Raw genomic sequence first — 14544 nt, forward strand, 5'->3', positions numbered from 1 at the left:
CACAGGATCCAGTATCCATATATCTATTCTCTATTCCGGGGGGGACAATAATTTCAGTAGTGGTATTTTGAAGAAAAGTGTACAGGGTAGCTATTTAAAAATGAGAACCACGTTAATTAATTATAATTAAGGTGGTGAAAGAAGGTTTAAGCTAAGAACTGAATGAACCTGACATTGTAATGGTTAAAACAGGCGAATGTGTTCAGATTTCTTTCTCTCTGGGACCAGGCTGTTTGAAAAACTGCTCCATCTTCGCGTACACATAATACCGCGACTTCAAATTTTACGCACGCCTCTAATTTTGTTATACTACGACCGAGAAGCGGAGGTTGAGTGATCAGCAGGTGATCACGGTGTTGGACAGAGCGGTGCCGAGGGTTCAAAAGGAAAGAGGACAGAGGCTTAAACCCTGCCTTCTCCTCCTGCTTCCCACGCCCCGGCGGCACTTCGGAAGACTGTCTCCCGGGACACGACACAGACTCACAAATGCCCAGCACAGTCGGCAGCGCACACCGTCCTGGCCCGGTGCTGGCCAGAAGCACCGCCCACCGCGCCCCCGCTGGCACATTCCGTCACTTCCGCTGTCGCGCCACACCCCCACGACTTCCGGGTCGCCGAGGCCGCGGGCCGCGGCGCACACATCCGTGCTCGCCGGGGTCCGGTCTATGGAGTCAGTTGGCGCGGCAGGCGGCTCGGAGGCAGGAGGCGGTGTCCGAGTGGGGGCCTCTGCCCCGCCAGGATGTTTCCGGGCTTGGCCGCCGCCGCCGCGGCGCACAGGTGCAGCTGGGCGGCGCTGTGCAGGCTCGGTGGCGGCCGGGCAGCGACCCGCGGCCGCAGCCAGGGTGAGTGACGGACCGGTGGAGGCCGCGCCTGGCCTCGGCAGTTGGCCCGCCCGCTTGCCCTTCTCCACCCCAGACAGAGCCTGCCGGTCTCGCAAGGTCCTCACAGGTGTCCCCGCGAGCCGCGGCTACCGGGGAGGGGTCAACCCGCGTAGGGACACCCTGAGGCGGACCTCCAGACCGGGAGGTCTTAGGGCACATCGCGGTGACCCAGGGTGACCCAAACAGGCCGTGGGAAATGGCGGATTCCACCAGCTTGGAGGGTCCCTTGGGCTCGCCGCCGCAGTTCTGCTGCTGCTTAGGTTGAGTGAGGTACTCCTGCGCTATACTTTTTCGTAGTGCCATCCCGTTTTCTTAAATCTCCCTAAATCAAAGTGGATGTCACATACGGATCTTAAGGTGAGGGCTTCTCACAGTTATCGAATGGGCTTAGTCTGGGGGACAGGAAACACACCGAAGTTTGCGGTTATATCGAACAGTTCTTTTGGTGAAAAAAAAGTGTCTCTTGAAACTGTACATAAATAACCCTGGGTGCGGGGTGTGATGGAGAGTTTTCATCTTCTTCAGCATTGCTTTCTCAGTCAGATTCAAGTTATTGGAGAGTTTCTAAAGTAGCATCAAACCTGTAAGTTCTGTTTCTGTTCACCTCCCTTGTTCCGTAGCTTGACACGGAGGACTCCTAGCAGAGCCCAGGAGAGGACAGGACCAAATCCACCGCTAACCCGAGCCCCTCAGGTTCTTGGGATTTGCAAAGAGTGGTTACAGAAACGTTTCTCAAACATTCACAGTGACCCCTCAAAAACTTGGAGTGGAAGGCAAAAGCTGCAGCCATTCAGGTTTTTGATAAAAGCAGTCACACACTCCTGTGCTGGGCAGATAAAGTAGAATATATTCATACCTTATTAAAAGCTGGTTTCTAAGGTTGCAAATGAATTGGTTGCAATAACACTGTTTTAGTTTGTTGTTAATGACAGAATACTGTAGCTAGTTTTCCCATAGTGGTGGTATGCCACTTATGAACAGAATGGGTTGTCTGTTTAAAACTCCAAATAAACTTCAGCATATTACACAGAAATTCATAGAGTGGCTGTTAAATGTTGTCCAAAGTGCCCCTTCAGTGTTGGTGAAGTGAGTTGCAGTAGTGTAATTTGTAATTCTCATTCTGGGTAGCTGTCACTGGGCCTAAAATGCTGGGCTCTTTGTCCCATTCTCTGTAGCTCAGATAGTAATTAGTCTCTCCATTTAGGACTACTTTGCAGAGCTCTTTTAGGATGTTTATTACTACAAAAAAATTGATGTTTTTAACACTTAACACCTTTTTAGATTTAAAGCATCACCTTGGTGGAAGTTTTGTTACGGTATTTGAAAGAGCAATCAAAACTATGGTTACATTTAAAAATCATTTGGAGAAAGTGTGCTATTTAAGTTGGATGCATATTACAAGAAAAACTATTTGAAGCTTTTTGTCTTGTTTTGTTTTTGTTTGTTTGTTTATGTTTTGGGGGAGAGGGAGTTGGGGATCCAGAACCAGATGGTTTTCTTTGAGAAGAAATAAAGTTTAGTTTCTGCTTCTAGAATGCTTACCTGTCTAATGAAGTCTTCTAAAGGATAAACAGAGGCAGCCAGGTATGGCGGTCCATGCCTTTAGTCCTAGCAGAGGCAGGAGGATTTCTGAGTTTGAGGCCATCCTGATCCACAGAATGAGTTCCAAGACAGCCAGGGCCACACAGAAAAACTTCATCTCAAAAAACCAAAATGACACTAAAGAATAAACAGGAGGAACCCATTGACTGATACAAATACTTAAAGGTGAGAAACCTCTGTGAAGTCAAAGAAAAAAGACAGTATTCAAGAGCCAGGCCACAGCCTGTAGTTTTGCTCTGTGTGGTAGACTTATTTTTAAAAGTAAAAATAGGTTAATATACTTTAGCTAGTATATATTCTGGCATATAATTTTTTTAAAAATGTTAAGGTGTCTCCCATTTTATGTTGTCCTCAGAATGCAGTGTGTGTTTCACACAGCCCATCACAGTCTGGAGTAAGCACACTCAGTATGGCTGTAGGATAGCCATACGACAGTGCAGTAATGGGCAGAGGAGATGGTTGAAGGTTGATGAATAACATACAGAGAGCATGTTCAACAAACATTAAAATGTTTGTTTTTTTTTTTTTTTTTGGTTTTTTGATAAAATGTTTGTTTTTAAACATTTATATTTAAAGGATTTTACTGCTATCTGTCTATCTTGCATTGGCCAAGTTTACTCCTTTTTTGTCCAAACATTTCTTTTATTTGTTTGTGTGTGTGCACATGTATGTTCTAGAATGTGTGTGCATAGAAGCCAACAGAGGGTGTGAATCACGTGGGGCTATAATTATTGGCATATGCAGTACTTAGCTGCTAAGCCATATTTTTATCCTCTTAAGGTTTTCTTACCGATGATATGATATTTTTTATGGGAGATGTAGGAACTCTCTTGTACTGATTGGCAGCAGAATTGAACACTGATTTATGAGGTAGTTATTCTCTGTGTAAAAGGAACCTTAAGAAGTTTGTGCCCTGTGACCTGACAATTGTCTTGAAAATAATTTACAATAAATATATACTGAAATGTGTATCTCAGTTCATTACTAATACATTGGAAGTTTATTTGTAGTTATAGTATTTGTATTTTGTTAGATGCTTTTATTGATTTTACCTCCCTCCTCATCTTTTTGAGACAGGGTCTTAACATATAACCTAGGCTGACCTCCAACTTGTGATCCTACTGTCTCTATCTCTAAGTCTTGGAATTGCAGCTATTTTTACTTTTTCTTAGCAAATACTGAAGTAACTAAACAAGACAGTAGAGCTATAATCCAAGTTGTAGCACAGGGAGTTGTCAGTGTGTGCTTTTGCTGCCTTTAAAAAAAAATAAAGTGAGAGATGGCCTTCTTTATGCTGTGTACTAAAACCATATTGGTCACATTCTCCAGGGCTGGGCCTCTCTATCTTGCTTACACCTCTGCTGGCTAGGTGAGTAGGCAGGCTTTCCTGCAGTATTGGCTAGCAGAAGGGATGCCAGTAAACTGGGGCTCCTGAGTGTTCATACTGGCAGACTGTCACAATCTGATAGTGCTGTTAATAAGATCTCTTCTAAAATCAATTCATGGTTGTAACATTTTTATATGTATGAATGTTTTGCCTGCATGTAGACCTGTGCATCACATGTGTGCAGTGCTCATGGAAGCAAGAAGAGAGTATGGGGTCCTCTGGAATTGGAGTTGCAGAAGATCGTTAGCTGCCTTGTGGATGCAAGGAATTGAACCCAGGTCTCTGGAAGTGCTCTTAACCACTGGGCCATCTCTTCAGTCCCCATTAAGATCTTTTTTTCTTTTAAGATTTATTTTATTTATGAGTGCACTATACCTGTCTTCAGACACACCAGAAGAGAGCATTGGATCCATTACAGGAGGTTGTGAGCCACCATGTGGTTGCTGGGATTTGAGTTCAGGACCCCTGGAAGAGCAGTCAGTGCTCTTAACTGCTGAGCCATCTCTAGTCCTCCATTAAGATTTTAATGAATTCCAGATAACTTATTGGTAGTTATGTTTTAGTTTCTATATGGTATACTTTTTGGGTTTTTTTGAGACAGGGTCTCTGCAGAGCCTTAGCTGTCCTGGAATTCACTAACTAGATCAGACTGGCCTTGAACTCATAGATCTGCCTGCCTCTGCCTCCTGAATGCTGGGATTAAAAGCGTGCACCACCACACCTAGCCTATTGTACACATTTTTTTTAAATATAGAAAAGCAATTTAAAAATTACATATAATTCTGGTAGCTTATCAAGTATATTTTTTAGTGATTGAAACCATACTGAGTTAGACTCCCTTTTTCATGTAACATGTAACTGTAACATGTAACTGGGAATTGTTCCTCATCTAGCAAGCAAAGGGTTTTTTGTTTTTGTTTTGTTATTCTCTCACATATTGTATCCCAGCCACAGTTACCGATTCCTTTCCTTTCCTTCTCCTAGTCTCCACACCCAGACTTCCCCTCTCCCTCAGATCCACCTACCTTATGCCCCCCCTCAGAAAATAATAGGCCTCTCATAGACATCAACCAAACAGGACATAACAAGCTACAATAGGACCAGGCACATACCATACAGCAAGGCTGGATGAGGCAAGCCAGTAGAAGGGAAAGGGTCCCATAAACAGCCAGAAGAGTCAGGGACAGCCCCCACTCCACTGTTCAGATTCCCACGTGAATACCAAGCTACTCAGCCATAACATAGATGCAGAGGACCTAGGTCAGATCCTACTGGCTCCCTGTACTCTGTGAGTCCCCTTGAGTCCCAGTTAGTTGATTCTGTGGAGCAGCCAGTATTAGCATTCTTAATCCCAGAGCCATCCCTCCAGCTATTCAGTTATTCAGTTTTTAATATGTCAGTGCTTTCAAATTTGGAGGGAAGAAACTACTGAAATGCTCCCTTAGGTAAGGAGACTGATATGTAGACAGCAGGTTACAACCTTGGTTCAAGTCACAAAATTAGCCAGAAACTAACCCAGACCACAAGATGTCCTTTTTGTTTATTTTAATGCAGATGAAACATACATAATAGACTGAATTGTCAGTTTGCAGGAAAGACAATAGATTGTTTATTGTTATCCTTAGTTTCAAATGAAAGCCGTATTTTCTCTGTAGGCTGAAGTAAACAGGTAGTCGGTGACAAACTAGATTGGCGAGAGGGCAAGCAGTAAACAGTAGCAGTGGCTGCCAGGAGTCACAGAAGCAAAGTAAAAGCAGAGACTTGTGACTAGGCCCCCGATTGTCATGACTAAACTGGTAACGTGCCAGAAGCTGCAACTTAGATGAAGCAGCCCTGATGATGCAGCCACGAGCAAGCCCTGTTCAGGCTGGTAGAGCAGTGAGTGCCAGACAAAAGACTAATGTTCCAGATGTAACTGAATTTAGATGTCACCTTGAAGAAAGGGTGTTAAGATTAGGAAATAAGCTTTCCTACATTTCTGCCAGCTAGAGTTAATGAATTCAACAATTCACCCTGCAAGTGATTGATTATGTTTTCTATTGCTAGGTTAGAATTGTATTGGTTTCATTGAGTCCCATGTGGGCCCATGTAGTTTCTAGCCTATATGCAGTTTTCAGTTGTGTATTAGTGCTAAAGGTACGCTGAAAGCTGCTGATACCTGAAATACCATTAACATTCAAGACTAAGGGATGTTTCCAGACAGCTACAAGGGGAAAGGATTAGAAGGATTTGAAGAAACCTCCACTGGCCAGAAATCAGACCATTTGAGCATTGCAACTCAATGACTGGAATGGATTGAAATATACAGCAAATCATACTGAAATCTGGACTTGTAATGATATCTGTAAACTAAAACCATGCCACCTTTGCAGTGTGCCAGGCGACACACTTACCATTTTGAGAGTTGGTGCATAAGAAGGAAGAGTTAAGGCCTGAGGCTGACTTACACTGGATTCCTGAGTAACCTCAGAGCGGGATTTTCTGTGCAAAGGCATTCTGACTGAGTGAAGAAGTAACCATATTAGAAGGCTGCAGGTTTTTTTTTCCCCCAAGGCTTTTCTTTTCTTTCTTTTTCTTTTCTTTCTTTCTTTCTTTCGTTCTTTCGTTCGTTCGTTCGTTCTTTCTTTCTTTCTTTCTTTCTTTTTTTATTTGGTTTTTTAGAGACAGGGTTTCTCTGTATAGCCCTGGCTGTCTGGAATTCACTTTGTAGACCAGGCTGGCCTCGAATTCAGAAATCCGCCTGCCTCTGCCTCCCGAGTGCTGGGATTAAAGGCGTGCACCACCACGCCTGGCAGAAGGCTACAGTTTTAAAGCTGCTCAGAGAGTAAAGGAGTGTAGCATTGAATAGCAGTTAGACATTGTCATAAATAAAGGGAAAATTAGATACTAGATGAGTTTGGTCATGACCAAATCTGGGACCCAGAGCTCTGCTGCTAAGGTGCGATCCCAGTCCAGAATAAGCAGCCCTCAAAGTGACTTCATCTCTACTTCCAAGGTTTTTCCTCATCAACTGAGTTCAGAAAAAGCCTTTACACCCACTGGCATGTGGGATACATAGGGTAAGTTAGACACTGCTATGGGAATTCAAGCAATAAAGTTCAGACTGGAAAACTACCAGGGCAGAAATTCAGATGAACAGCTTAACTTATTAATATTTAAAGAATGTAAATTGAAAATTTAAATATATTGTATAGCTTTAAAAATGGCTCGAAGAGATCTCAGGCGCAGTATGTGGGCCTTGTTTGGGTCTGTCCACAAAGAACTGAAAAATCATGTTTGTGACAAGTAGTTAAAGACTTTTTCTTTGTTTAGAAAGTTATTCCTACTGTTGTTATTGCTGTGTGGCTGTGTGTGGTGTGTGTGGAGGTATAAGAGCACGCATGCCATGGCATTCGTGTGGAGGTTAGGGGACCACAGTCTCTAGTTGGTTCTTAGTGCTTTTCTCCATGGAGCCATCTCGTGGGCTTGGGTCCCTTCCTCCCTCCCTCCAGCCATGTCTTCCTCTCACTCGGTGCTAAGGTTTACTGTTCAGATTTAGGGATGGGAGGAATGCTAAAACTTGAGGTTACAAACATTTGGCCCCAAATACACATTTTTGGATGTTTTGGGGGAAACAAATTATCTCTGTAGGCAATTTTGACTTTACCAGTATTGCTGAAAATTTTGTTTTGATTCTTAGTCAGCAGGAAAAGCAACAAGGTCCCAGGTTTCAGGCTTTTCATGAGCCATTAATTTATCAGCATCAGCATCACCATCATCATCATCATCATCAATTATTTTTAGTACAAGGTTTCACTGTGCAGCCTTGGCTGGCCTAGAATTTGTTATGTAGACCAGGCTGGCCTCACACTCACAGAGCTCCACCTGCCTCTGCTGGGAGTGCTGGGATTAATGGTGTGTGCCACTGTTCCCTGCTCTCTGTGCCCTAATTTCCCTTTGTCTTGTCTTGTCTCTTTTCTTTTCTTTTCTTTTTTAAAGATTTACTTATTTTATGTATATGACTACACTGTAGCTGTCTTCAGACACACCAGAAGAGGGCATCAGATCCCATTACTGATGGTTGTGAGCCACAATGTGGTTGCTGGAAATTGAACTCAGGACCTGTGAAAGAGCAGTCAGTGCTTAAGAGCTTAAGACCTGTAAGCCATCTCTCCAGCCCCTCCCTTTGTATTTTCTTAGTCTTCCTATTTTGCCTCAAGAATAGCAGTGGCTCCAGTGAAGACAGGTTTGGTATGTCACATGGTTTGTGTGCAGGAATTCTCTACTGTTATTTTTCTCACTTAGCTTTTAGAAATAGATGCACATAAACAAAACCACATCGGACCCTCAGCAATTTGCCAGATAGACTAAAGAATACATTGACAGCAGGAAGTTTCCCCTAAATAAATGATCAGCCTGAGCTTGACTGAGTTTTTATGTCTCCTTGAACCCCTCATGCTTTCCAGTTACCTGCACTGCTCACAGTGGCTTATTCCTGCCAGAGTCTCTGAGCCCCAGGGAAAGGCTTTTCTTTATTTTACAAACCCTCTTCCTGTAGATGACATACATCAGTGTTTTGGAGATTCAGTTTTCAGCAGTTGGACATTGTACCCCTCTGCCCCAATGGTGCTGAGGATGGTCCTGTCACCGAGCTGTGTCCCCTGACCAAGTGTCAGCCCTGCAGTGCTCACTCATTCACTCTTGAAAAACAGAATTGTCTCTAATGACATGGTTGGTTTCATATAAAACCTGAGGAAGTCTAGATTCTGTCTCAGTAGTTCTTGAGTCCTTTAAGACACTGGAAACCTGAGTACACACAGTAATACATAAAAAGTCAGGAGGAGAAGTTTATCTTTCTGTCACTTCAGCACAACTGTGGAGTCTCGTTTCCTTCTGTGTTGGTCCAGAAAACCACTGTCAACCAATATGCAACAGCTAAAGTGCTTTGTGTCTCCCATCCTCTCAATTAAAGGTTCCATATAGAGCTGGAGAAATGGCTCAGAGGTTAAGAGCACTGGCTGTTCTTCCAGTGGTCCTGAGTTCAATTCCCAGCAACCTCACCAGTAATGGGCAGCTCACAACCATCTGTAATGGGATCTGATGCCCTCTTCTGGTGTGTCTGAAGACAGCTACATGTGCTAATATACATTAAATAAATAATAACTAAAAATAATTTTTAAAAGAAATGTGGACAGCTACATGTGCTAATATACATTAAATAAATAATAACTAAAAATAATTTTTTAAAAGAAATGTAAAAAATCAGACAACAGGGATGACTACTAATAGGATTTCCTTTTTTGTTTGTTTGTTTAAAGCCATCTTTTTAAAAGACTTATTTATATGTATTTTGTGCATGTGCACACTTTGTCTGCATGTACATCTGCACTCCAGAAGAGGGCACCAGGTGAGAGCCTTCATGCTTTCATGTTGGTGCTGGGAATTGAACTCAGGACCTTCAGAAGAGCAGTGAGTGCTCTTAACTACTGAGCCATCTCACCAGTTCCAGGTTCATTTATTGATTGTTACATGACAGGACCTAATCTCCAGCTTGTGAGAAGACATGGGATAATTTTAAGTAGGAAGCCCTTTTGGTTGTCTCATACCCAGATTCTGCTATTCTAAAAATACATTATAGCAGCTTTTTTTTTTTTTTAATGCAACCAGCATACAAAATAAGAGTATTTGCTATGTACTATGTACTATCTTTTGAAATAACTGAATATGAATGTTTGGTTGATTTCATATATACTTTTGAAGTTTGTATATCAATATAAATATAGGGGAGAAATTGAACTAATTGATTCCTATATTACTAAGAAAATTCAAGCATGTAATTTGTTAAATGTTTAAAGTTAAAGTGACTTTTTTCTCTTAGGATGGAAGAATGTAATGACATTTGAAAGCTTTACATATGTGGTTCCCGACATTCACCCACATGTATCTATTCTAAATCAAGTCAAGTTGTACTCTACGAATGTCCAGAAAGGAGGGCAGGGCTCACAGACTCCAAAAGCTGACAAAGTCCCATCACTTACACAAACAGGTATGTATAAACTTGCTGAATGTTTTTAAATTTTTCTTGTACATTGGGGAAATGTAAAGTTATTTACTTCTTTAATAATAGAACATGCCTGTAAAACCGTCTGGGCTGGAGTGAGTGTGTGTGTGTGTGGTGGTGGTGGTGGTGTATCTCAAACAGATGAAAGGTGAGGACCAATTCCTGAGATTATTCGACCTCCACACACACTTGGGCACACATATCTACACTCACAGATACAAACAAGCATGCATACATGTGCACACATGCAGACTTCAGTTTGTTTGCATGAAGTTTGATGAAGTTTGTAAGCGTTGTTTACTCTGTTGTATTTGTGGTTCCTTTCCTAATGGTGTTTCCATACTTTTTAAACCTTGCTAGGGCTTCATGTTCTGTCACAAAATTTGGTCTCTATGATTCTGGTGTGAAGCTTGTCTAAGTTTTGGTTTACCATTTGAAAAGTTTTTCTAAGTGGCCCCATGTATTTAAAAATGTATGTAGCTTGATTTTTTTGGGTCAGAGTTTATGTATAGATCTATTTAGTACTTTAATTTTTTTTAAAAAGTAGTATCTATAACTTCCATGTTTATAGGGAAGTTATATATTCTATTACTACTTCAAAGGCCAGAGATAATTAACGTTTAAGGTCCTTTGGTAAATACAAAGACCTTAGAATGCCTTAACTCTGACAAATTGTTCCCAACTGATGTGCTATTTACTGGCTAATATTTCATATCTATTTAATTCTGTAGACCATATACATTGGTGTTCTTCTGCTTTTTGTTATTTGTTTATTCCTTTCTTTTGAACCTAGGACCTCACACATTATCATTATTATTATTGTGTGTGTGTGCACACGTCCATGCATGCACATGTGGAGCTCAGAGGACAATTTTGTGAAGTTGGCACTGCTTCCATGTTTGTGTGGGTGTGGAGGTCAAGTCTGCATCATCAGACTTACAGAAAAAGTGCCTTTGTTCATTGAGACATCTTACAAGCCTGTCAGCATTTTGTTGTTGTTTTGTTTTTTTAGTTTTGCTTTTTAAATATTCTTTATTTTGAGATAAGATCTCATTAAGCTGCCAAGCTGGCCTTAAACTTACAGCAAGAGTCTGCAGCCAGGCTCTCTGCTTCCTGGGAAGGAGACAGGACTGGGTGGGGAACAAGATGTGGCACCTGACTGATGTAGATTCCCTTGCCAGGTGAGATATCACAGGCTCTGGCCAGTGGCTTAGGGTGGGGTTTCACAGATACTGCCTCAATAGGGTACCTGTCAGTGTCTGTCAGTGAAAGTCAGAGTCTGAGAGGGGCCTGAGTGAGGCTGCATTTGGGTTTTTTTTGTTTGTTTGTTTTTGTTTTTGTTTTTCGAGACAGGGTTCTCTGTGCATTTGTTTTTAAAAATTTGGAAGGATAGCTTGTTGCAAAATAGCAAATGTTACAAAGGAGGGAACCTGAAAGCAATATTAATCACAGGGCTTCTCTTTCCTTTTCCTTTTCCTCCCTTCTTCCTTCTTTCCTTCCTTCCTTCCTTCCTTCCTTTCTCCTTTCTTTCTTCCTTCCTTCCTTCCTTTCTCTCTCTCTCTCTCTTTCTTTCTTTCTTTTCTCTTTTAATCAAGAGCCTTGCATGTGCTAGGCAAGTGATGTAGATTATACTGAGTTACATCTTCTATGATAAACAATACTTTTGAAAATGAGTTGATAAATGAATTAGAACTTGGTCATTGAGTTAATGAAAGAGAAATTCATGTAAAGAAAAAGGCCAGTTGTGTAAATTATTTCATTGATTTCTAAAGTCACAAATACAAGGCTAGCAAGCTGGCTTAGCAGATAAGGGTACTTGCCACACAAGCTCAAGACCCGAGGTCAATCCCCATAATCCAGGTAAAGTTAGAAAGGAAGATCCAATCACAGAGTTGTTCCCTGATCCCAGTTGTTCCCAGGTGGAGACACCTGGGCTGTGGCATGTGCGGGCACTGCTCTCTCCCCTGTAATTAAAGTAATGTTAAAAACTGCAAACATCAAAGTGAGAGGGTATTTTTAATAAAATGAATTGGTTTTGGACATCTAACCTTTAGGTACCCATTGCACACCTTACCAGATGTAGTGACCAGTTAAGTGGTTATGCTATGAATTTGCAAGCCCACTGGCGTCATGATTGTTAGCCTATTGTTGAGCCGTCCCCTTCCTGAGCTGGATGATAGCACTAGCTGTCTCCCTGGGAGCACTGGGTCTCAGTTACTACCCTGTTGCTGTGAAGAGAACTGTGGCCAAGGCAACTCTTAGAAAAGAAAGCATCTGCTTGGGAGCTTACTTACAGATTCAGAGGGTGGGGAGTGTGGTGGCAGATGGGAAAGCACACATGCATGGTGCTGGGGAAATAGTTGGGGAGAGCCTGGTTGACAGGTGGCAAGCAGAGAAAGAGACACTGGCCCTGCTGTGGGCTTTTGAAACCTCAATGCCCACTCCCAGTGACCGACCTCTTCTAACAAGGCCACACCTCCCAATCCTTCCCAAACAGTTCACCGACTGGGAACTAAGCATTCAAGGATGTGAGTGTATGGGGCCATTCTCATTCGGACCATCCCACCCTGCCTGCTTCTATTCTTCCTTCTGTATCTGTTTTCCAAAGAGCAGTATGGGCATTAAAAGTAGATCATATTCCTTCTTTTTAGAGCTTCTCTTTGACTTCCATTTATCCTCAGATCAAAATCTACTGAAAGAAAAAAAATTCAGTGTCTTCACTCTCAAAATTCCCTACTGTGATGGATATTCTTGGTCAACTTGATTACACCTGGAATTAGCTAAATGGCTGGGCATGCTTATGAGAGATTTTTTTTTCTTTTAAATTTAAATCATTTGAAGTGGTAAAACCCACTTCTATTTCAGATCTTTGAGGGGAGAAGATTGACCTTCAATCTGGGCCACACCTTCAGCTGGCAGCCTATATAAAGGATTGAAAGAAGGAAGCTATCTCTTTACCTGCTAGCCAGTCCATTCTTTTACTGGCATTAGAGCCTACTTCTTCTGGATTCCAACATATACTGAAGACAACTGAGAAATCCAGCCTCATGGGCTCAACAACTATGGATTCTTAGACCTTCCATTTGTAGACAGACAGCCATTATTGAACTAGTTGGACCATAGCCTGTAAACCATTCTAATAAATCCTTTGACCTCCATATACATATCATAGCACACATGTATGTGCACTCACACATGTGCCCATATATACATATATCATTGGTTGATTAAATTTTTAGAATTGGATATTACTGGTTAAAGGGATAAAATGTGTAATGAGTCTCTTCATTCCAGAACTCGGGCTGTGCTTATTATAAAGACACAGTAAAGGAAGAGACAGTTGCTGAGATGACACAACAGATCATATAGTGGGTTTCTTAGGGAAGCCTAAATGCAGAAGGAAATAGTGAATGTTGCTTGCACTATACGAAAACTTTTAAGATTTACATTTTTGGTTTGGTATCCTTTTTCTCTGCTGAGTGTAATAAAAATTTTAGTTTGTCTTTTTTTTTTAAGATTTTTTTATTTCATATATATGAGTACACTGTAGCTGTCTTCAGACACACCAGAAGAGGGCATCAGATCCCATTACAGATGGTTGTGAGCCACCATGTGGTTGCTGGGAATTGAACTCAGGACCTCTGGAAGAGCAGTCAGTGCTCTTAACCACTGAGCCAACTCTCCAGTCCATAGTTTAAATTGTCTTCTACTAGAAATACATTGTCTATTGACATTTTTTTATTTTGGACTCCTTTTCAAGATTTGCCTAGGCCAAATTAGACCTTGTTAGATATCAGATAGACACCAAGTAATTGCTTGGTTGAAAGATAATTTATATACTGAAGAGTTTGAGATTGACTTTTGAATAATTCAAATCACATGATAAAGTCAGGAATGGCTCATTAAGGAGCAGAGGCTTGCTAAGACATCCTTAAATTTTTAAGAGCATTCAGATGGTTTGAATTTTAGTAAAATTAGTTTTAATTTTACTAATGACAGCAGATGTGTGGCAAACAGCCAGAATTTGAGCTTAAAAACAAATGTCTAGAGCCATTCATGGATAGAATATCTGATTATTAGTGGAAATTATGGAGATTCTATACCAGCAATGTAGTGTGAATTTATTAAGATGGTTGTGGTTTGTAAAATAAGTATTCATGCATGTGTTTGAGCCATTACTAACCTCCTTGTTTGTGCTTCATAGCATTATATATATAGTAACATCTAGACAGTTCAGAATGAGAATATTTACAAGTTTCCATCTGAGAGCAACTTATTTTATGTGCTTTGGTTAAATGATCATTGTGGGGAAAGTGGTGTTTCTGAAGCTTTTGACAGCAGATTTCAGTTTAGACAGAATTGCCATGAGCCTGAGACCAGCTTGTGCGTACCAGATCAGATCCTGTCTCAAACAGACAAAACAAAATAGCATGAAGCTCTAGCTTGCATTTCATAGCTTGCAGGCTGCATTTTAAGGGCAACCTGGTTTACACAGTAAGTTCCAGGACAGCCAGAACTACTTAGTGAGACTTTCTCAAGAAAACCAAAACCAAACAAACCAGAAAAATTCATTACATTTGGACTATTGAGCAGGATAAAAAAACAAAAACAAAAAGAATCCACCTAGACATCTT

At 41.4% G+C, this 14544-nt stretch overlaps 1 protein-coding gene across 1 annotated transcript in view; it reads left to right on the forward strand.

Moving 5' to 3' along the window:
• The first annotated feature begins 607 nt into the window (after window positions 1-607).
• Slc30a9 (solute carrier family 30 member 9) overlaps window positions 608-14544 on the forward strand; it is a 50420-nt gene continuing 36483 nt past the window's right edge. The window contains exons 1-2 of the mRNA XM_021162111.1: window positions 608-842; window positions 9728-9895. Of these exons, the coding sequence (XP_021017770.1) occupies window positions 740-842; window positions 9728-9895 (271 nt within the window). The 5' untranslated portion in view covers window positions 608-739. The remainder of the gene's footprint in view (window positions 843-9727; window positions 9896-14544) is intronic.

The sequence above is a fragment of the Mus caroli genome, chromosome 5 (genome assembly GCF_900094665.2).
Source record: "Mus caroli chromosome 5, CAROLI_EIJ_v1.1, whole genome shotgun sequence".
NCBI lineage: Eukaryota > Metazoa > Chordata > Mammalia > Rodentia > Muridae > Mus > Mus caroli.